The sequence below is a fragment of the Erpetoichthys calabaricus genome, chromosome 4 (genome assembly GCF_900747795.2).
Source record: "Erpetoichthys calabaricus chromosome 4, fErpCal1.3, whole genome shotgun sequence".
NCBI classification, from domain to species: domain Eukaryota; kingdom Metazoa; phylum Chordata; class Cladistia; order Polypteriformes; family Polypteridae; genus Erpetoichthys; species Erpetoichthys calabaricus.
In genome coordinates, this window is record NC_041397.2 from 131,137,215 (window position 1) to 131,159,670 (window position 22,456).

At 37.7% G+C, this 22,456-nt stretch overlaps 1 protein-coding gene across 3 annotated transcripts in view; it reads right to left on the reverse strand.

Moving 5' to 3' along the window:
* sytl5 (synaptotagmin-like 5) overlaps window positions 1–22,456 on the reverse strand; it is a 464,560-nt gene that overhangs the window by 47,515 nt on the left and 394,589 nt on the right. For all 3 annotated transcript variants that reach the window (XM_051927103.1, XM_051927102.1, XM_051927104.1), the window contains 3 exons: window positions 9,966–10,092; window positions 4,931–5,060; window positions 3,086–3,189 (listed from right to left, as the gene is read on the reverse strand). In XM_051927103.1, the coding sequence (XP_051783063.1) occupies window positions 3,086–3,189; window positions 4,931–5,060; window positions 9,966–10,092 (361 nt within the window). The remainder of the gene's footprint in view (window positions 1–3,085; window positions 3,190–4,930; window positions 5,061–9,965; window positions 10,093–22,456) is intronic.

The window sequence follows — 22,456 nt, forward strand, 5'->3', positions numbered from 1 at the left end:
GCAGTGGGTGCGGCAACACACTGTACCAGTGCATGCTCCCCGACTTGACTTTAAAACAGTTGAAATTGTTCACACTCTTGTGGTTTGTTGTTTTCACAAAAATGTGAACACAAAAATAGAAATACAATCAGTGGAGATGGCTCAAAGTAAGTGATTAGACTGGTTTCAGTTTTGTACCTACACACTAAAGCTTTGTTGCTTGACAAAGCACCATTAAATTCTGGGAATGGTTCTTTGCATATGAAGTTGGTTCTTTGTGTGTTGAAAAACTCCCTAATACAGTTAGGTCCATAAATATTTGGACAGAGACAACTTTTTTCTAATTTTGGTTCTGTACATTACCACAATGAATTTTAAATGAAACAACTCAGATGCAGTTGAAGTGCAGACTTTCAGCTTTAATTCAGTGGGGATAACAAAACGATTACATAAAAATGTGAGGCAACTAAAGCTTTTTTTGAACACAATCCCTTCATTTCAGGGGCTCAAAAGTAATTGGACAATTGACTCAGGCTATTTCATGGGCAGGTGTGGGCAAGTCCGTCATTATGTCATTATCAGTTAAGCAGATAAAAGGCCTGGAGTTGATTTGAGGTGTGCTGCTTGCATGTGGAAGATTTTGCTCTGAACAGACAACATGCGGTCAAAGGAGCTCTCCATGCAGGTGAAAGAAGCCATCCTTAAGTTGCGAAAACAGAAAAAAACCATCCGAGAAATTGCTACAATATTGCGAGTGGCAAAATCTACAGTTTGGTACATCCTGAGAAAGAAAGCAAGCACTGGTGAACTCAGCAACGCAAAAAGACCTGGACGTCCACGGAAGACAACAGTGGTGGATTATCGCAGAATCATTTCCATGGTGAAGAGAAACCCCTTCACAACAGCCGACCAAGTGAACAACACTCTCCAGGGGATAGGCGTATCGATATCCAAGTCTACCATAAAGAGAAGACTGCATGAAAGTAAATACAGAGGGTGCACTGCAAGGTGCAAGCCACTCATAAGCCTCAAGAATAGAAAGGCTAGATTGGAGTTTGCTAAAGAACATCTAAAAAAGCCAGCACAGTTCTGGAAAAACATTCTTTGGACAGATGAAACCAAGATCAACCTCTACTAGAATGATGGCAAGAAAAAAGTATGGAGAAGACGTGGAACAGCTCATTATCCAAAGCATACCACATCATCTGTAAAACATGGTGGAGGCAGTGTGATGGCTTGGGCATGCATGGCTGCCAGTGGCACTGAGACACTAGTGTTTATTGATGATGTGACACAGGACAGAAGCAGCCGAATGAATTCTGAGGTGTTCAGAGACATACTGTCTGCTCAAATCCAGCTAAATGCAGTCAAATTGATTGGGCGGCGTTTCATGATACAGATGGACAATGACCCAAAACATACAGCCAAAGCAAGCCAGGAGTTTATTAAAGCAAAGAAGTGGAAAATTCTTGAATGGTCAAGTCAGTCACCTGATCTTAACCCAACTGAGCATGCATTTCACTTGCTGAAGACTAAACTTCAGACAGAAAGGCCCACAAACAAACAGCAACTGAAAGCCGCTGCAGTAAAGGCCTGGCAGAGCATTAAAAAGGAGGAAACCCAGCATCTGGTGATGTCCATGAGTTCAAGACTTCAGACTGTCATTGCCAGCAACGGGTTTTCAACCAAGTATTAGAAATGAACATTTTATTTCCACTTATTTAATTTGTCCAATTACTTCTGAGCCCCTGAAATGAAGGGATTGTGTTAAAAAAATGCTTTAGTTGCCTCCCATTTTTATGCAATCGTTTTGTTCACCCCACTGAATTAAAGCTGAAAGTCTGCACTTCAACTGCATCTGAGTTGTTTCATTTAAAATTCATTGTGGTAATGTACAGAACCAAAATTAGAAAAAAGTTGTCTCTGTCCAAATATTTATGGACCTAACTGTATGTAGAAAAAAACAAACTGAAATCCTTAATGTATGGCAGGCTACCGAGTAGGACACTTAACAGTTTAAGAAAACCTGGACTTAGCCTGTAGTACCATATGCAGCAAGAGTCCTTTTAAATTATAAGCCACTGGTATTTCATAAATCTGTTGCCATCAGTTCATTTTTTTTTTCATCTGTAAAAAGCCTGTTATGGATCTAAATAAACAATAGTTCTTTCTGGAAGCTTCATGTGGATGGGTCTTTTGGGAACCAAAATTTGTTCCCCTATGGCATCACTCTGGAGATCCTCTCCCTACATTGATGATACCTGAAGTCAGAAGCCTGGCTACCATTAGCTAATTTTTTTTCAAGTAAAATAAAATGATTTTCAATATTTTTAAACAAGGTAAAATAAAATGATTTTAGTAGTTTTTATAATTTATTAGTGACTCAGGTAAGGAGGACAATAAATTAAAGAACTGATCCAAATAGAGAATTTAAGACTGGCTGTTAAAATTCAGTAAGCTACAAAAATCATGGACAAGTTACACTCTGCGAGATCTTTTTCTTTTTGTTGCACTTAGTGTTTTCTATCGGGCATTCAAGAAAAAAAAACAACATTTTTTTAATTCTTTTACAGCTTCACTTCCATTCTGTACATTCCTCATTGCTACCATTTCAGCACACTCATGACACCGCCTTGGGCCTTTAAATCATTAAAAAGCATAAGGTTTATACAAGAGGTCTCACACCACAATGCAGTGGCATGAAATTCTTTGAACTGAAAGGAAATGCGTATTTTTATGGCCCATTTCCTGCCTGGATTATTTTATAGAAATCCACATCAGCTGCAGGTGTTATGTTTCAAACCGAGGCAGTATAATAATAAACCTTTCTGTTTTCAACACAGAGGGGATTTTTTTTGTCATTCTATTTTCTTTTCCAGATTATGTGTGTTGCCTTGAATAACTTGGCTCTGTGCATTGTACATATCCGCCAAATATAACAAAGCTGATGGACTGAGAAATTTTCTGCCTGTTTTTGTGAAAGGAGTATAAATAATTTAATAGAGTTGTTCTTTGTTCATGGTCTGATAGTGACTGAGTACGAACAAAATGTACAATCTGAATCCTGCAAAGACTGGATAAAAAACAAAGTTATGTTCAAACTTACCAAAGGTTCATTTAGATCTCCGGGGACTGATCTACTCCTAACACTCAGTGTGTCGTCATTTTCTCCATGTGGTCCAGTGAGGTCTATTTCAGACTTACTGCGGTCTATTAAAAAACAGAGAAAACAGCATCAAAACACATTCCACATGTAGACATTTTGTAAACCAGTTAAAGTGGAGTAATTCAAATGGCTACAGGTGGATGGAAGAACTTCATCCTGGACCAAACACCTATCAGATGTAGACAAGGAAATTCTTACTTTGTAAAGACAACATATAAGTTTTCACAAGAATAACCTAGTTATCAATCTCTACTTTATTTAAAATATCATTGAAATTGGTATATCTCTCTATTATAAAAGAAAATCCTGAGACGAGACTATTTCCAAGAGATTTTTTCAAGTCCCGCAAGACAAGACTCTTTCCATGAGATTTTTTCAAGTCATGCCCTCCTCTCAACCATATTCAACCCTGCACACGGTCCTCTCACCTCTCATTCGTGTGAATGCTTTTGTCAGACACAGTTTCTGCTCTCTCAGCTCTTATAAATTTTTATGTTTTACTCACTTTAAGATCCCAAATAAAGAAGAGTTATTATGTTCAAATCTTAATGAAGAATTTCATCCCAAAGGATTATCAACCGAAGAAATGAGTACACAGGCAATCCTAGCACCAAGAATCGATGAAGTCAAATGAATTAACATGAAAACTGTCGATCGGTTACATGGCAAATTGGTTAAATGCATATCAATAGACTATGCTGAAACAGTTGGTGGTGATTGTGTGGAAGATGAAAACATCAGCTTACAATATCCTGAAGAATATCTACAACTGTTAACCTGTCCAGTCTTCCACCGCCCGATTTATTGTTAAAAGAAGGATGTATCCAAGAAAGGTAATGTAGTACATCTTCCGCGGATACACCAAAGGAAATCTTGATATGCCATTCGTATTAAAACATTAACAGCTTCCCATTAGAATAGGTTTTGCAAAGACAAATTAACAAATCACAAAAACGAAATTCACTCATGTGCAGTTATACTTTGCGTTGTCACAATGTAAGCCCAAACACAGAATCAAAATCCAATGCGATATTGACTAAAATTTAACTCAAAAAATTGTTTTCATTTAAGTTTTACAGTACAAGTTTAAAAAGTATTTCAAAGCCAAACAGAATGAAATTGAAGAAGGCAACGAATATCTCTAACACAACATGAAACATAATTTACTTTCAAATTATTATGTTTTACTATTTTTTAATGTGGTTAATTACTTGCTGTAATGTAAAATAGTTAGGTGTATTATGCATATGTCACAATTCCCATGAAAATAACAATCTGTTTAAATTGTACATCCGCATCCCCATACACATGCGGCAGAAAGACAAAATGGCTGGCGCGTAGTGCCGGCCCGGGGGTTGGTGAGCAAAGCGAGAAGAGGGCAAAGCCCCCTAGTTGATAAATATGTTAAAACTTTGTTTTACAAATATAAAATTATAAAATTTAAAATTACAAATTATCTTTTGAAAAAAATTTCTATTCCACTGGCTTTTGTTAACTCAAGGTGCTCATCATCAAATATTATGTTTTGATTGAAGATACTTTTACATGGCATTGAATTCCAAAAGTTGTCAGAAAAACTGAAGAATTTCACCCTCAATAATAAAACCAGAAAAAAAATAAATCTTAAGGTGGGCATAACTGGTGCTCAGACATACAAGGTACAGTATGTGTGATATGAGTAGAAGGCAAACAAAATTACAGTTCAAACAGCAATGGTGTGCAAATACAGAAATGGTAATATTGCTAAATATTTCTTCAGTGAATAAAACATGAAGAATTCATTACCAGATGAAAGCGAAGTTCTCGAAACAGCAATTGAAGGAGGCCCAGCTGGATGCCTGTACGGTTTATTGGACATTTTCCCAAAATTACTTTCATTTGCAGGAAAGTTGATCCCACTCTCTGCTCCATCAGCCTGAAAGAAAGAAAGAAAGAAAGAAAGAAAGAAAGAAAGAAAGAAAGAAAGAAAGAAAGAAAGAAATTGATATTTTTGTCATCATCACCTTCACTATTATCCCCTAAATGAAACTAATAGAAAGACACTTTTTAACGTGTTCTTCATACTCCTATTTACCTTTTTTGCCATTGTAAACCACTCTCCATAGCTAGCATTTGTTGTGCTTTGAAGTTTTTAAAGCTGCACAGCCCTAATACCACCATAAAAGCATTCCTTATCTCAAGATACTTTACAGGCTACAAGACTATTAAACAAAACATGAAAAGAAATACACACATACAGACAGCAAGTACATGAAATGCACCACTGGACATTGCAAGAACACCTGAAAGGTTTTCCCCAGAAAGAGTCAAGAGGAGTGATACAAACTCAGCACAGTTATGTCATACAATTTCAAAACAGTGATAATGACAGACAAACGAACAGTCAGTTAATAAAGGAGCTGTATCGATCAGTACACCTACAGAATAAAACTACAAATGAGGATGATTTTTTTCGAAATCATTGTAATGTTAAAAAGCATTATAAACAACCCCTTAAAACTGATCATTAATTTACAGGTATAACCAAAGTAGCATGTTAATTCTTTGTAATCAACGTGTTCCCCGACTCACTCATGGAACACTAAGTAGTTCTTAAATTAACACTTCTTACCACTACTGTAGAGACAGGTGGCAGACAAAGCACAACAAATTCATGCCACAATCATTTTCTAATCCATTAGAATACCAAATTTATATTTAAGATTATATATTTCATTTATAAATTATAGGAAAGTTGGCAATTGAAACTGTCAGTCATTTTCTAAATCGTTTAATCCTGCCCTGGAAAGGGCACCAGTCCATCGCAGAACAAACACACACACACACACACTCACCCCAACTAGGTACTGGGTGAAAGTGAGTATCCCCTTTGTTCATATCTGTTGACACCTGTAAGTAATCCACAAAGCTGCAGCCAAAGAAGAATATGAGGCAGCACATCAGCAAGACCTCCGTGTGCAGGAACAGAGCTACTTAAAGAACACAATGATGGATGGAGGTTGGAAATGTCAAATTTCCTGTTCTTGGAGCAGATGGCTACACTAGCCATTAACACTGCTGTTTTTGCATAACTCCTAGTTTTTTTCACCAGCTTCTTTTTTCATCCATTTTCTATATATTAAAAGATTAGCTAAATGGTGCAACATTTTCATGCAAATCTCATTTTTCTTCAAAACCGTACGTCATATAGTATACATCTATATATCACTTTTTTCGTGTTTCATTATGAGAATACAACAATGATTCTCTCATGTCAATACAAACAAATTAACGCGAATACTTCAAAAAAAATATATATACGTCTGCTCTGATAGGAACAGTAGTGGATGATTTGTGTGTTAGCAGCTGACAAGCCATGCATGTGGCACAATGGTAGCGGGGCTGTCTTGGAGTAAGGAGATTGTGAGTTTGTGTCCCGAGTCCTCCATGTGTGAAATATTGTAAAAATGTTTTTTTTTTATTTAAAAATGTCCACTGTGCACCGATAACATTAACAAATACAGTGGAACATCGGTTCACGAACGCCTCGGTACACGTACAACTCGGTTTACGACCAAAAAGTTCGGCAAACTTTTGCCTCGGTTCACGACCACACACTCGGTATACGAACAAGCCAGTTTCCCTTTCGGTTTGTGCGCACTGATGATTTCCGCACGTGTTGCATTGTTCTCGGTCAGACGTGAACTGCTGAACTGCTGCAATGTAAGAGAGATAGAGAGAGAGAGCAGGCAGGCTCGTGTGCTGGAGAGAGAGAGAGAGAGAGAGAGAGAGAGAGGGGGAGAGAGAGAGAGAGAGCGTGTGCAGCTGAGAGCGAGCCTGTACGTGCAGCTGAGCAGGGAGCCTGGGTGTTTGTCAGTGTTATTCAATGTTTTTACATTAGTTTACTATTACACTGTGCATTCTATGGTGTAATTAACTATATTTGTGCTTAAAAATATTTTAAAAAATATATTTACATACAGTTCGTACGGTCTGGAACGGATTAATTGTATTTACATACAATCCTATGGGGGAAATTGCTTTGGTTCACGACCAATTCGGTTTACGACCAGAGGTTTGGAACGAATTATGGTCGTGAACCGAGGTTCCACTGTATATATGTATATTCATTTACTTAATTTAAGGATCATGGAAAATGTACAGATCATGTTAATTAAACATATAAAGAAATAATTTATAATTCCGTCAGTCTGTCCAGGTGACGTCTATATGTCTGAAAAGAGAATATAAAGTTAAGTTGTGATGTAATGGCCTATTTGCTGCACTGTCCAATCCCAGTTTTGTTTTTTCTAGCTTTTGAAAATGCTGCCATGTTCCTTAGAAAAGGACGACATTGTGTTGTCATCTAAAAGAAACACAAGCTATTCTTCAAAAAATCCATCCATCCATCCATTTTCCAACCCGCTGAATCCGAACACAGGGTCACGGGGGTCTGCTGGAGCCAATCCCAGCCAACACAGGGCACAAGGCAGGGAACCAATCCTGGGCAGGGTGCCAACCCACCGCAGTCTTCAAAAAATGGTTTTCTTTTATGGTGTACCCATAATTTCTTATTTTTATCATAGATAAAATAGGTGTCCAATTTTGCGCTTATTTATGTGCTTCGTTTTATTTGGTTATTAAATTACAATGTTATGTTTACTTCATTACTTTTCACAACTATATTTCATCTCACCAAAGGACCACAAAAATCACAATATGATGAAAGGATTGTCAATTGATTGTTTTACTGTATACTTTTTTTATAGGCAACTTCAAGGACAGGTTTGACAAAGCAGGGCATTGTACTTACTTGTAAAGTAGTTTAATATATATTATAAAATAACAGCATGTAAGATATATACATACATCATAAAGATGGCTGTTAGTTTCTAAGATTCATCATTTTGGGAAACTCACCACAGGTTAGAAAGTAAAATAATAATAACATAATTATTTGCATTTATATAGTGCTTTTCTCACTACTCAAAGCGCTCAGCAATTGCAGGTTAAGGGCCTTGCTGAAGGGCCCAACAGAGCAGAGTCCCTTTTGGCATTTACGGGATTCAAACCGACAACCTTCTGATTGCCAGTGCATATCCCTAGCCTCAGAGCCACCACTCCAGTAAAATAACAGAGTAAACCAGAGAATTTGTTTACCAGTCCACGTTAATATCACACAGTGATGAAGGACAATCTTTTTAAATAGCAAGAACTGTGAAAAACCCATAAATAAAGGCACAGCAAATAAAAAGCCAGATAGAAATCAGGTAAGTCATTGGTCTGAATTTGAATATTGGGAAGTAAAAAGAAGGGCAGAAGATAGGAGGAAGTGGGAAGCCATGGATGCCAACGTTTTATGATTACAAACTACTTGGTGGCTTCTGATCTCTCCATATACAATGCTCTAAATTGAATATGTTGCATTCCATTTGAAATGGGAAGATGGAATTTCCGAGTTTCGAGTAGGAAGTTTGAATTCAGGGGGCGGCATGGTGGCGCAGTGGGTAGCACTGCTGCCTCACAGTTGGGAGATCTGGGGACCTGGGTTCGCTTCCCGGGTCCTCCCTGCGTGGAGTTTGCATGTTCTCCCCGTGTCTGCGTGGGTTTCCTTCGGGCGCTCCGGTTTCCTCCCACAGTCCAAAGACATGCTGGTTAGGTGGATTGGCGATTCTAAATTGGCCCTAGTGTGTACTTGGTGTGTGGGTCCTGTGGTGGGTTGGCACCCTGCCCAGGATTGGTTCCTGCCTTGTGCCCTGTGTTGGCTGGGATTGGCTCCAGCAGACCCCCGTGACCCTGTGTTCGGATTCAGCGGGTTGGAAAATGGCTGGATGAAGTTTGAATTCAAATTCCACCACAAGTTAGATTTTCTACTCTGAACGGCAGGGGAGCCTTACCAACCCCGACCTCAGAATTCAAGATTGCTACGTCGTGATTTTCACAGAAGTGAAAGATATACTATTATACTGTTTATTAGCCCTTCTTCTATTCATTAAATCAGTCGTATACACAATACTATCCAACTTTTATGTGTCGACATGTTGCTACAGTGTTTGGAATGTGCAAAATACCATGCAGAGCATTTTTCAGTAGTTGTCTGTATTGCGAAAGAGCAAGCACAACAAAGGTTTTACTGAAGGTGTCTGCATTGGCTTTCCAAATGTTTTACTGCTACATAAGCAACATCATTCCCAGCTTCAACATCCAACTTCCAAGGTAAATCAAACACAGCATAACAAAGAATAGTATGTTATAGTTTACATTCATCGGCTTCAGAGGTGCGTATCTACATTTTACTTTCATGTGTTCAGTTGTTTTACTTGAAGAACTTGAATAAAAAGAATTATCCATCCATCAGTTTCTAAAGTCTCTACTGACATTATTCACAGGGAGCACTTACACACACATCCATATTCCTTCAAGCCGCATCATGTTTGACGCGTTGCTAAAGGTGCAGATCATTCTCCATTTTGGTTGAAATTATTCAACTGTTTTCAGAAACTGAATTCTCCCATTTCAGGTTATGGCCAGTAGACGTTATAATATCTGCATGCCAGGAGTCAACTCTGAATGGTCCAGACAGCCATTACAAGGTACACTCGCTAATCGATGTTCACTCATGTCAGACCAGTTTAGAGGTTTTAATTAAACTAACATGGGATAAAAAAAATGAAAAATACATGCAAATCTGCAAAGTTTATGGAGAAAGTGACCAGGTAGCAGATCCTGGTCTCTAGAACAGTAAGGTAGCACTTGTAAATGAATAACTCTCCCTTGAGCTTTGCTTTTGCATTTGTCTGCTACTCTGCATTGTATTACACCAATTTTATTAAAAGCTTACCCTTCTGCTGGTACCAGAAGCAGAGCTGCGTATGCTTGGTGTTGCTGATCTTCCTGGAGATGGTGTTGGTCTCATGTTATTGGGGACTCCTTGCACCCCAGAAGGGTCTACTGCAAAAATGCTACCTCTGAAAAACAGAGAGAGGCAAACTTGTGGATGACATTTAGACACAGACAAGCTCCTGATTTGATTTTTTTTGTTCTGAATATTCTAAAGTCCCTCAAGTTTAATATATTTAATTGCATTCACACAGACATCATAAAATAGATCATCCCTACTGTGATGAACTACAGCATTTAAGTCAATATTGGGACAGTTACTGTATGTGGCAACTTTTATAATCTTATTAGTCCATTTAAACTGATGAGGTCAAGTATAAAAATGAGCAATTCAAATGTTCCATACTACACACAGAGTTTAGTTTTACAAAACTTTCCCAACAGCTACTCAGTTCAATTTATTCTTTTACAGAAGGCAGACTGGGCGTTGCACCATAATATAAGAAAATGCAAAATTGTGTTCAATGCCACTGTAAATGAATACTTCACTCACATATACCTGTACACAGTTGAATGTATTAAAGTAAATCTGCACTTAGCTGAGTTATGCGGACACTGTCTTACGTATATTTGTGGCCCTCTTTTCCTTTTAAGCTATAAAGTCTAGTCCACTCTAATCCTGATGAACGTGTGAGGAAGGGACACCCGCAGTGGCTTGATATTTTATTATGACATCTATCCTTCAGCTAGTCGAGTCAGCAAATCACTTAAACTGTACGACAGGTATAATACCACGGCTATATATACTGCTGCCATGTTACGGCAGTACAATTCATTAAGCTTATTTCACAAATATGACAGCTTTCAAATTAAGATTGATATCACAACTTAGAAATAGGATAGGAGAAAAAAAAAACATTAAATGCATGAGCCCAGTGACTCAAACATTATATTACGGTAAACATACTATAAGCGCTACTTACATAAATTAAGGTTGAATTCACCTGCTAAGATAATGATCTGGAAAGCTGGAATTTAATGGTGAAGTCGTTTATTTGTAGAAACATAAATCTACTCCATGATGTCAATCACTCAATGCATGTAGCATCAAATGAAAGTGAGGAACTGGATTCGATTGTCAGGTAAAAATGTTCAAATTGATTACCAAGCAAGCAAGTTTTGATGAAAAAAAAACTGCATTTAGAAGAATAATGGCTGAGAAAGATGAAGTTTTACCCATAAGCTGAATCAAAAATGTCTGTGGTATACTGTCATGACAGTAGCAGCAGCATCAGAAGTACAAGACAAGAGAAAGTATTACCCGTATATCTCACCAATATGCAACATATCACCACTGTCCAGTGACATGATCAACAGGAGTGTAGTAACTCAATTTCATTTTAAAGAAAATACACTTCTGTTTGTTTTATTTCTGCCTCGGTGTTAACTCTTTAGTTTTCTAGATGATATATTAGAACAATTTAGCTGCGGGTTCACCAAACGCTTTTTATATACTGAAAGATCTCCCCTTTTCATAAAATGTTTTAGGTGTTGTGCCATTTTTATTGCTTTGGTTACTAAAGCCATAGGGTATCTTACATAACAGTTGACATAAAGTCAAAATCCATTAAAACAAAATTCTCCGGGGTTATAATGGAATTGGAACAAAGAGAGCATCCTATAACTGAACTTACCCTTTCAATAAGCTGGTTGATTCGGTGGGCTTTTCTTGAAGTGATATTACCAGCCCACCACACCATAGTGTAGAAAATCTCAATGGCCACCACAGAGTTATGGAAGATGTAAAGGATGTCATTTCCCACATTAAAGGAATACAGTCTTCTAAGAAAAATATTCTGCTTTGCCCTTTCTTATATAGTTGCTGTGTGTTCCGAGACCAGTCCAACCTGTCGTTAATGTGGACCGCCAACTACTTGTAGGAGTGGACCACCACCACTCCTTGAATAATGAATGAACATAGAGGCTCTCTGGTAGGGCAAAAGTCAATAACCAGTTCCTTGGTTTTACTGATGTTAAGATGCAGAAAATTCTCTTTGCACAAAGAAACATAGTTCTGCACCTGACTCCAATACTCTGTCTCATCCCCTTTATCAATACACCCTATAAGTGCAGAATCGTTTGAGAATTTCTGCAAGTGACATAACCTGCCATTATATTTATAGTCTGAGGTGTACAGCCTGGTGCGGCTGCGTTGTTCTTATATGTGAGTGAATGCTTCTTGCGGGGAGGGCTTCTGTTCTCTATATCTGATGTAGAACCCTCATCCTCGTCTGAGTTCACCTCTGCTATAACATGTCTTTTTCTGAAAACAGCAGTGTCAAATTGGGGTGAGCGTGAACATGACTGAGAGAATAAAACTGAATAAAAAAATAAAATAAACACTAACCTTTACAAGTACCATAAATTTACACCAGCTGTTACAGACTCAGATCAAATGTATGTTTTTATTCTAGAATATTAAGAAGAAGAGCAGCTCACTACTCAAAATGGAAGCGTCTGAGATCAAACCATGAACGTCTTCATTACGAGTCAGCAGTTCTTACCGCTGCACCTCCAAAGCAGTCATGTTAAAGACGTGTCAATGTCACCTTAATAGTGGTTTTGTTCTGCAGTTATATTCTTGAATAAAAGCGCAATTGTTTTGTTATATTTGTACCTTTTGTGAAAGTGTTTATTTGATATTTGGACTTCAGGCTTCACACATTATACAGTTCATGTCTACATTTTGTCAATTATTACTAAAACATGAAAAGCATTTCTGTTTTAACAATGTGTTTACATAGATTGTTGTAGACACAGAACACACATGAAATGCATGTATTCCAAATTACATATACATTATATTATTTAGCGGTAAGAGGATGGGATAGCAGACTGCTTGTACTTATTGACATATTTACAACACAAAAGACGCTGACGGAGAGGTGCGAATGGATTTCAGGTGTGCCGGGATTATGAGTTTTTGCGTAGGCTTTGCCAATTCTAATGTTAAAGCTGCATTACATCTCATTTTTTTAATCAGTGAACCTTTCCTGCACTGGCTTGAAACACCACCTTATTTGGCACATTTTTGTAATGCCCATTTTTTTCCTCAGCATTTGCAGTCCAGATATTGACAGGCATGCTCAGTGATAATCGGATTCAGGTTACTCAGACAAAAAGCAAACGACCATTTCAATATTTGCAGCACTGAAAGATGGTAGAGTAAAAATTTATTTCTGTCTATTGTACTTACAATTTATTAGGCCAAATTGCTGGACATATGTATACAGTAATATGGCTAAATTACACAAAAAGTAACATTCAGCAAAAAACACATAAAAGGGTGAGTGGATAAACTTCAGTTACCATGGTTTCATTTCTTGCAAAGCTAATCTAACAAATGCCTGCTGATCCCACTAAATGCAAATATCAGGAAGTCACAAAACCTCCCAAATACTTCAATGAGCTTAATGATTCATGAGCTTAGTAAGGTCCAGTGAACTCCATCATAATCATAGACTAAATAGCCAATACTGATTGCATTCAATGCAAAGTAGTTTTTACGCGTATTGTATTAGCCTTTAGGTCATCTTTTTCTATCAATTGTGTTAATTCAGCCTGTTCCCTAACAATCATCCCTGCCTTTTGTTACCACCTAATCAGGCTCGTATTATCAAGTATGGGGGCGAGCTTTTTACCCCTCACTTGCTTCAGTACGCCTCCAAAGCCACTACAGTTCAAATATTCAGAAAAAGTGGGAGGTGCGCTAAACTCACTAAACATCATTCTCAGGCACCAGTCTTCTTTAAGAACAAAGTTTTGACTTTCTGTACAGTTTACCTGGTTTCAGTAAGAAGCGCCATTGTTAGTTATTTATAATAGCTCTCATTACAAAGGTGCTGCATAAATATATTTAGGCTCTTAACTCTTTACTAGTTACCCTGCAGGATTTATTGTTTCAAATAACACAGCATGGATTAAATAATCAAATCTACCGTGGCCACTAGAAAGTATCACAGGCCACCCCCCTATCAACCACAAACACACTGAAACTGACTACATTCCTTGATTCAAAATGACCTTTTTTGTTACACAATAATTCCTTTCCCAACTCTGGCCCCTGTGTGGACAGAGGCAGTCCCATTTGTGGCGGACCCAGAAATACTTCTGGTGTCAAGAAGGCAGCACTCCCATGTCAGACAGCAGTACAAAATGTAAGAACAGCTCTCCCCCCAGCTCCCCCTGTTGGCATCCACAGAGCTCAGCAGGACAACCCCACAGGACAGCAACTCCCAGTATGTCCTGCAGGCACATGAAAGGGCATACTGGCCCAGGAATGGTGCCACCCAGCATGTCGGTTGAGCATGAACTCTTGGGGAGGTCAGCTCCTTCTGTCCATCCACTACACTGCCCTCCCTGCCAGATCAGTCCACCCATGTTGTCCATTACAGTGTTTTAAGAAAGCTGCAGGCCTTCTAATGGCATATTTTAATCTACTTAGGAAACCTCATGTTACCTTTTAGTAGCATTCTACCATTTTACTTAAAAGAGTGCTACACAGGGTGAAAAACTGAAGAGAAGCAGAGAAAGCAGGTGGTAAATGGAGCCATGACAAAAAAAAAAAGATGGCGGATATTTCTAAGAAGAAGACCCACATTTTAGAGTAGAGCGTGCTGTTTGAGGAGGTAAAGTAATGGATGTCAATCAACTTTCTGTCCCTTTTAATTTCTTACCTGTTTAATTTTTGATGTGCTCCCATTTAAGGCAATTTGGAATTTTTATTTTTTTAAAGTTGTTGACATTTTCAATTTTCGCAGTGTATTAATATTTGTACTACAGAGATCATCATGCAAAGATTAAACTTATCCAATTATTAACAATCTTGAAATCAAGTTAGTAGTAATAAAAAAATATACAGCTTAATTAGTAACAGCATAAATAAAGGCTTTCACTTTTAAGACCAATGTAATGGGCGGAGTGGTGGCTCTGAGGCTAAGGATCTGCGCTGGTATCCAGAAGGTTGCCGGTTTGATTCCCCGTCACTGCCAAAAGAGATCCTACTCTGCTGGGCCCTTGAGCAAGACCCTTAACCTGTAATTGCTCCAGGGGCACTGTACAATGGCTGACCCTGCGCTCTAACCCCAAGGGGTATGCAAAAACTAACAAATTTCTAATACGAGAAATCGTATAAGGTGAAATAAAGAACAAAAAAAAAAAAATGTAGCACTTCGATCTCCATCCACCAACAAAAAAAAAAAAGGACAAACTCCACCTAAGTACTACTACTTCTAACTGTATAGTAATGTGCTTCATATGTCTCTTCTTTCTTTGTGAAGAAATACCCCTAATGTGATGTAGAAAATTATTCTTGACCAGCTTCTTCTACAATGTCTATGCCCCAGTGTACTTGTGGATAAAAACCTAAACTCCAGATGATTAATAAAGTGTTGAACCTCAGTGATAAATTACAAACCCTCCCTGGTTTCTCTTCCTACTTAACTGTACTACTCTCGCACTTTGCAAAAGTGTTTCTTAGAATTGATTGAAAAACCTTTTTGTCAGCCTGGGAACATTCATGCAACATAAACATTACCTGAAGATAAACCACCAGCAAGGGGCAAAGATGGGACAAAGAACAGCAGCATTAATAAGCAAAGGAGCAACAGAACAGTGGGATGCATATGTGGTGCTACTAGAGTAAAATGTGCTCATTATATAGATTTGGGTTTCTACAAGTAGTATCATACATGTGTGACTTGATGCTTTTAAAATAAGCACATGATTGTACCATACAACGACTTTAGACATTTCTGAATATATCCTACCCAGTCCCAGACCCTGAATGTGGCACTAGTACAGTGGGGCAAAAAAGTATTTAGTCAGCCACCAATTGTGCAAGTTCTCCCACTTAAAAAGATGAGAGAGGCCTGTAATTTTCATCATAGGTATACCTCAACTGTGAGAGACAAAATGAGAAAAAAAAAATCCAGAAAATCACATTGTCTGATTTTTAAAGAATTTATTTGCAAATTATGGTGGAAAATAAGTATTTGGTCCCCTACAAACAAGCAAGATTTCTGGCTCTCACAGACCTGTAACTTCTTCTGTAAGAGGCTCCTCTGTCCTCCACTCGTTACCTGTATTAATGGCACCTGTTTGAACTCGTTATCAATATAAAAGACACCTGTCCACAACCTCAAACAGTCACACTCCAAACTCCACTATGGCCAAGACCAAAGAGCTGTCAAAGGACACCAGAAACAAAATTGTAGACTTGCACCAGGCTGGGAAGACTGAATCTGCAATAGGTAAGCAGCTTGGTGTGAAGAAATCAACTGTGGGAGCAATTATTAGAAAATGGAAGACATACAAGACCACTGATAATCTCCCTCGATCTGGGGCTCCACGCAAGATCTCACCCCGTGGGGTCAAAATGATCACAAGAACGGTGAGCAAAAATCCCAGAACCACACGGGGGGACCTAGTGAATGACCTGCAGAGAGCTGGGACAAAGTAACAAAGGCTACCATTAGTAACACACTATGCCGCCAGGGACTCAAATCCTACAGTGCCAGACGTGTCCCCCTGCTTAAGCCAGTACATGTGCAGGCCTGACTGAAGTTTGCTAGAGAGCATTTGGATGATCCAGAAGAGGATCGTCGTGTTTGGAGGAGAACGAATGCTGAGTTGCATCCAAAGAACACCATACCTACTGTAAAGCATGGGGGTGGAAACATCATGCTTTGGGGCTGTTTTTCTGCAAAGGGACCAGGACGACTGATCCATGTAAAGGAAAGAATGAATGGGGCCATGTATAGTCAGATTTTGAGTGAAAACCTCCTTCCATCAGCAAGGGCATTGAAGATGAAACGTGGCTGGGTCTTTCAGCATGACAATGATCCCAAACACACCGCCCGGGTAACGAAGGAGTGGCTTCGTAAGAAGCATTTCAAGGTCCTGGAGTGGCCTAGCCAGTCTCCAGATCTCAACCCCATAGAAAATCTTTGGAGGGAGTTGAAAGTCCGTGTTGCCCAGCGACAGCCCCAAAACATCACTGCTCTAGAGGAGATCTGCATGGAGGAATGGGCCAAAATACCAGCAACAGTGTGTGAAAACCTTGTGAAGACTTACAGAAAATGTTTGACCTTTGTCATTGCCAACAAAGGGTATATAACAAAGTATTGAGATGAACTTTTGTTATTGACCAAATACTTTTTTTCCACCATAATTTGCAAATAAATTCTTCAAAAATCAGTCAATGTGATTTTCTGTATTTTTTTTTTTCTCATTTTGTCTCTCATATTTGAGGTATACCTATGATGAAAATTACAGGCCTCTCTCATCTTTTTAAGTGGGAGAACTTGCACAATTGGTGGCTGACTAAATACTTTTTTGCCCCACTGTATACAGGGTACAGAAGACCACTAATGTACACGTCAATTTTACTCATTTACTTATTTTACTCATGCCTGGCTTCATCAGTTCTCTCACTCTTTATCTTGATAGTTTTAATTATACCTTACCACAAGCAAATATATGGTATAGCAAAAAGACATGCAACCATTTGGAATAATAGGAACATTTACTTTGCAACTGATATAACACAAACATTCACTAAATGCTTGTGAAATGTGTGGAAAAAATTTGACATTGAACCTGTATTGCTATAGTCATCAAAAAGTTACTCTAGACTCAGATACACAAATAACACTGAAACCATCATATTTGAAATATTTATAGGATGGTCATTTTTCTTCCCACTGAAATGAACATAGACTACCAATGCAGACAGAAAAAATATTAATAATACAGAAAATATATTAATGAGGAATTAATAAAAATATTAACACTGACGATAGTTGCTACATGCAATGATCCTGCATTTGCTTCTTCTATATCCAGTAAGTGGACACTCTATAATAAACAGGGAGCCTGACTGCAGATTACTTGACATGGACAGAACAGTTGAGCTGTAATATTCCCTAGTGAGTTGTGTCCTGACACTAAGTACACTAGTGACACTAGGCCACCACCAACTGAGGACACTATGCTCCAATAATAATGATGGTCCTCATGAGTCAACTACTCCTGGGAGGCCAGGAATTGAGGATCCCCAAGCCATTAAGGAGACCTTTCAAATAAAATGTGGCTTTATGCTAACGTTTATAATAATCGGGTAACCTTGTGGCTGCTAGGAGCAGTTCTAACAGGATGACTCCAGGAACTCCCTTAGGGCCAGTAATCTCAAAAGCTGGAAGGACTGTTAGCTACAAGGGCTGACATGAGGATGGTACACCAATGGAAAAGGAGAAGGTGAAGAAGTGAGCAGTAGGAAACATAAAAGTACCAATCTGATGGGAAAGTGCTTTAGGTACCCCACATATTATGGTATATTGTATTATGGTATATTATATCTACAACTGTGAATACTCAGAATCAGTGGAGTTGCAGGTTTATTATTTTCCTTGTATGTTTTCTGTCCAGGATTGCTAAATACCCAGTACCCTTCCCTTACATGTTCTTTTCTATACTTTGGCCTCATTGGCTTTATTTTGGATACTAGCTGTGCTACCCGTCTAAGACGGGTTGAAATCTAAGTAATCAATATACACTGCAGATATAGCATGTGCAATGCACCATCTATTGGAATGTATTTTGCAATGCATGTAATAATAAAATGTATTGTGTTTGTCATTCCAACAGAAGGTGCACCGCAAATATATTTGTAGTAATAAAATTAATTACTACAAATGTTTGTGGTGAGCCATCTGTTGAAATGACAAATGCAATACATATGTCTCTATTAAATGCTATTTCGTATGGAATTCGTAAAAAGCAGTGTTAATGTTTCTGATGTGCCATGTGTTGGAATGTCAAATGCAATGCATTTTATTACTAAAATGTTTGTGATGTGCCACCTGTTGGAAAGAGTGAGACATGTTAATCAGACGGATACAAAGATACACAGACACACAGAAACTTGTCCATTTATTAAGGTGTATATAGAATGTTTTATACACTTTGGCTTCCTTGGCTTTATTTTGGTGTTTTTTATGTAAATGTACAAAGTGTAAAATGTAAAGGTTAATTCCACATTTTAAAAAAAATGAATGAAATGTTACACACACCACAAATTTGTTTTTCGAGTCTTCAATATGGAGGTCTCAACAACTATACATAGAGACAATCATCTACCCACTCACCCACTTCTGAACCTGTTCAACCAAAACTGTATACAGTAAAATTTTAGAGATTTTCTCTCATTTATATATATTAGCTATATTTGATGGTGTTTGGTAAAATGCTTTGTTTGTGTACAACCGACTGGCTGAAAGAGTTTATAGAGCAAGAGAGGTGCACTGGAGTGGGAGACAAGGCTCTACGAGGTTCTGAGGTTGACTACTTTTGGCCAAGCTATTCTGCAGTGATGTAAGAATTAACACGATTGTATTTGTCACAAATATGATGCATAATGTCAATCACTGGAGATTCTGAAAAACATGCAGCTGGTATGAGGAACACTCATAGTGTTAGAGAATAACACATGATTGTTCCATTGCAGGCAATGTACTAACATTAACTTTTGTATAAAACTTTTCAAAATCTTCAAAAGGCATATGATAATGAAGAATACTTTGGATATTTGGCAGCAGACAGATTTTCTAAAGTATAATTTTAACAGATGATCACTTAGGTATGGGAATAAATCAGACACAATCACAAGGTTAATGTTTTCTACTTTCATTCCTCTTCTTCTCTGCTCCACACAATGTCTCCTGTCCTCTGTCTACAAGTTCACACTGAGTATATTCTTCTAAATGAATTTGTACATGAAGTATTTTTTTTACTATACCTAATATATTATGTACAATTATCAACCCTTTTTCAAATAATATATCAAAATCTTTTTCCCAGAATGGTGGCACGCAGGGTATTATTGTCACCCAATAGCATCTGGACCCCGGTTTAATTCTCTGTTGGGAGCCTCATGAGTGGACTCTGCCTATTTTTCCCAGGATTTTTTGGATATATTAATTGCATACAACAGTTTTTAAAAATTATTAATAATTGTGGAAGACTGTGGACTGGCACCAAGCTGGTTTTTGCTTTCCTCCTGCTGTTGCAGCATGGGATTGTTTCAGTGAGTGGACAGATGCACAGAGAGATATTTATACAGGATAACTGCAACAATTTCAGATGGCATGTTTGCACCTCTGGCAACCATTAAACTGTACTGAGCAATTTGGAAAATGGAGGAATGCATGAATGGACTCAGCACTTGCTGAGTCTCAGCACTTGTTGCTGTGAAATGAATTTTTAAAAATCCAATAACACTCTACAGAAAGCTACATTTTTGCATACTGGTATGACTGTATGTGTATGTGTACTTTTCTACTTTTATTTTTCTATTTTTAACATTATACAAAGTTATTGTCTGGTTTTCACCTGCATTATTATCAATCTTTAATTTAATATTATTTATTGTATTAGTATGTTGCTGCTGGAGAATGTGAATTTCCCATTGGGATTAATAAAGTATCTATCTATCTATCTATCTATCTATCTATCTATCTATCTATCTATCTATCTATCTATCTATCTATCTATCTGTCATGACAGCTTTGACTGACCCAGGTACTTTTTCAGTTAGTGCTCTTCATTTATCTCCTGGGCCCTTACTAAGTCAACAAGCGTGTAGTCAGCTATTCAGATGTTTCTTTGTTTTTTGTAAACTGAAGCTTGTTCATGTTGTAAGTCAGCACAGTTATACAAATATATTTTGAATGTACAACGTGATTTAAAAACCCTTAATACAGCCTGATGCAATAACCCATGGATGAAATTCACTGTTCAGATACAACATTCGAGATCTGACATTTGCATCATCTCAGATGTAAGCTATATTTCCGCTGCAATTAACACAACTGCAATTTAGTTGGAAAAAAAAAGTTAATAAGAAAAACTCAAAGAAAGAAAGTCTTTTCACAATCTGCAAAGCATTCAGTCTTCACTCTACCAAGCGATGCCCTGCATAATAATCACTGTGTCTGAACAGAGTGCTGCACTTGAATTGATGCAAAGTTCTCATCACATTCACGGAGTATGTAATAATTGGCATAATGAGAGCAATTTTCCCTGATGCACTGACACGGTGCTGTCACTAAGCACAGCCTGATTTCTGCTTTGAATGTTAGGTCATATTTTAAACATAATGGCTTTAATAATATTTCACAAGCTGAAGATAACCATGTGAAATTGAGTGATTGAATCACACAAAAGTGGAGAACATCTGAATACTCGGAAAGTGACTTTTTTGATAGCTTGTATTATTATGTGTTTTTTTAGCACAGCAGCCTACCACTTCAGGATTGTAAAAAAAAAAAAAAGGACTGAATAGCTTGTGATTTGTAATGACACCTTCAAAAGCAAAACCTACATATGGTGCTTTTACAGAATAATTTAATTCTTAAAATGTACAAATCTATGTGAACCTGTTCAACTAATTTAAAGTATATCCATCCATCCATTATCCAACTGGCTATATCCGAACTACAGGGTCACGGGGGTCTGCTGGAGTCAATCCCAGCCAACACCTGGCGCAAGGCAGGAATCAATCCCGGACAGGGCGCCAACCCACCGCAGTTGAAATTATAGTGAGGTCAAAATGAATTTTTTTTTTTTTGCAAATATGGCTTACAAATAAAAAGACAGTTAAATGCTGCAGTGCTACAAGAGTGAAAAATATTACATTCATAGTTATACAACCTATAAGAATACGAGTGTAAAGCCTGGCTTTACTGAGTGACTGTGTGTAACAGGAGCAACACTCCTAACAGCTCAGAAACTGCTACATGAATTGCGATGTTGTTAGAACTCAGTTCTGGCAAGAAAAGCTCACTCCAGTTAACTTTTTAAGAATAAAATGCTGATGTGGAAAATGCTTAAACCCTTTAAAAGAAAATGAAACTCTGATACTTTCAATTTTTATCACACAAGTCTGACTGCACATTACCTTGGACTTAAAAAGAACGCATAACCACATGGCAAGCAGCCTTATATTCATCAACGGGTTAAAGATTTCAAGTTCAAAGTTTATTGTCATGTGCACAGTAAAGAAACACGTTTCCCTGTACAATGAAACTCTTTCTTTGCTGTCTACACCAAATGACAAAACCAACGTATAGATAAACATAAATAATAAGTAGCAGATAGATAATAAGTAACAGAGGCAGCATAAAATATAAAAACAGAATAGACACATAAAGTGTAATATGCAGGTAGGTATTTAGTATTTAATACTTAGTATTTTTGCTTTCCTTAGTATTTAATATTTAGTATTTTGAATGTTGTTTCAGCAATAACAGCTAGGCAAAAGGGTTATGCTTATAAAAACACAAATCATTTAATGTCAAATAATATACTATAACATAATATGACACTACTGTACCTTAACATTCTCAAACCCATTTAATCCAGTCCAGAATTCAG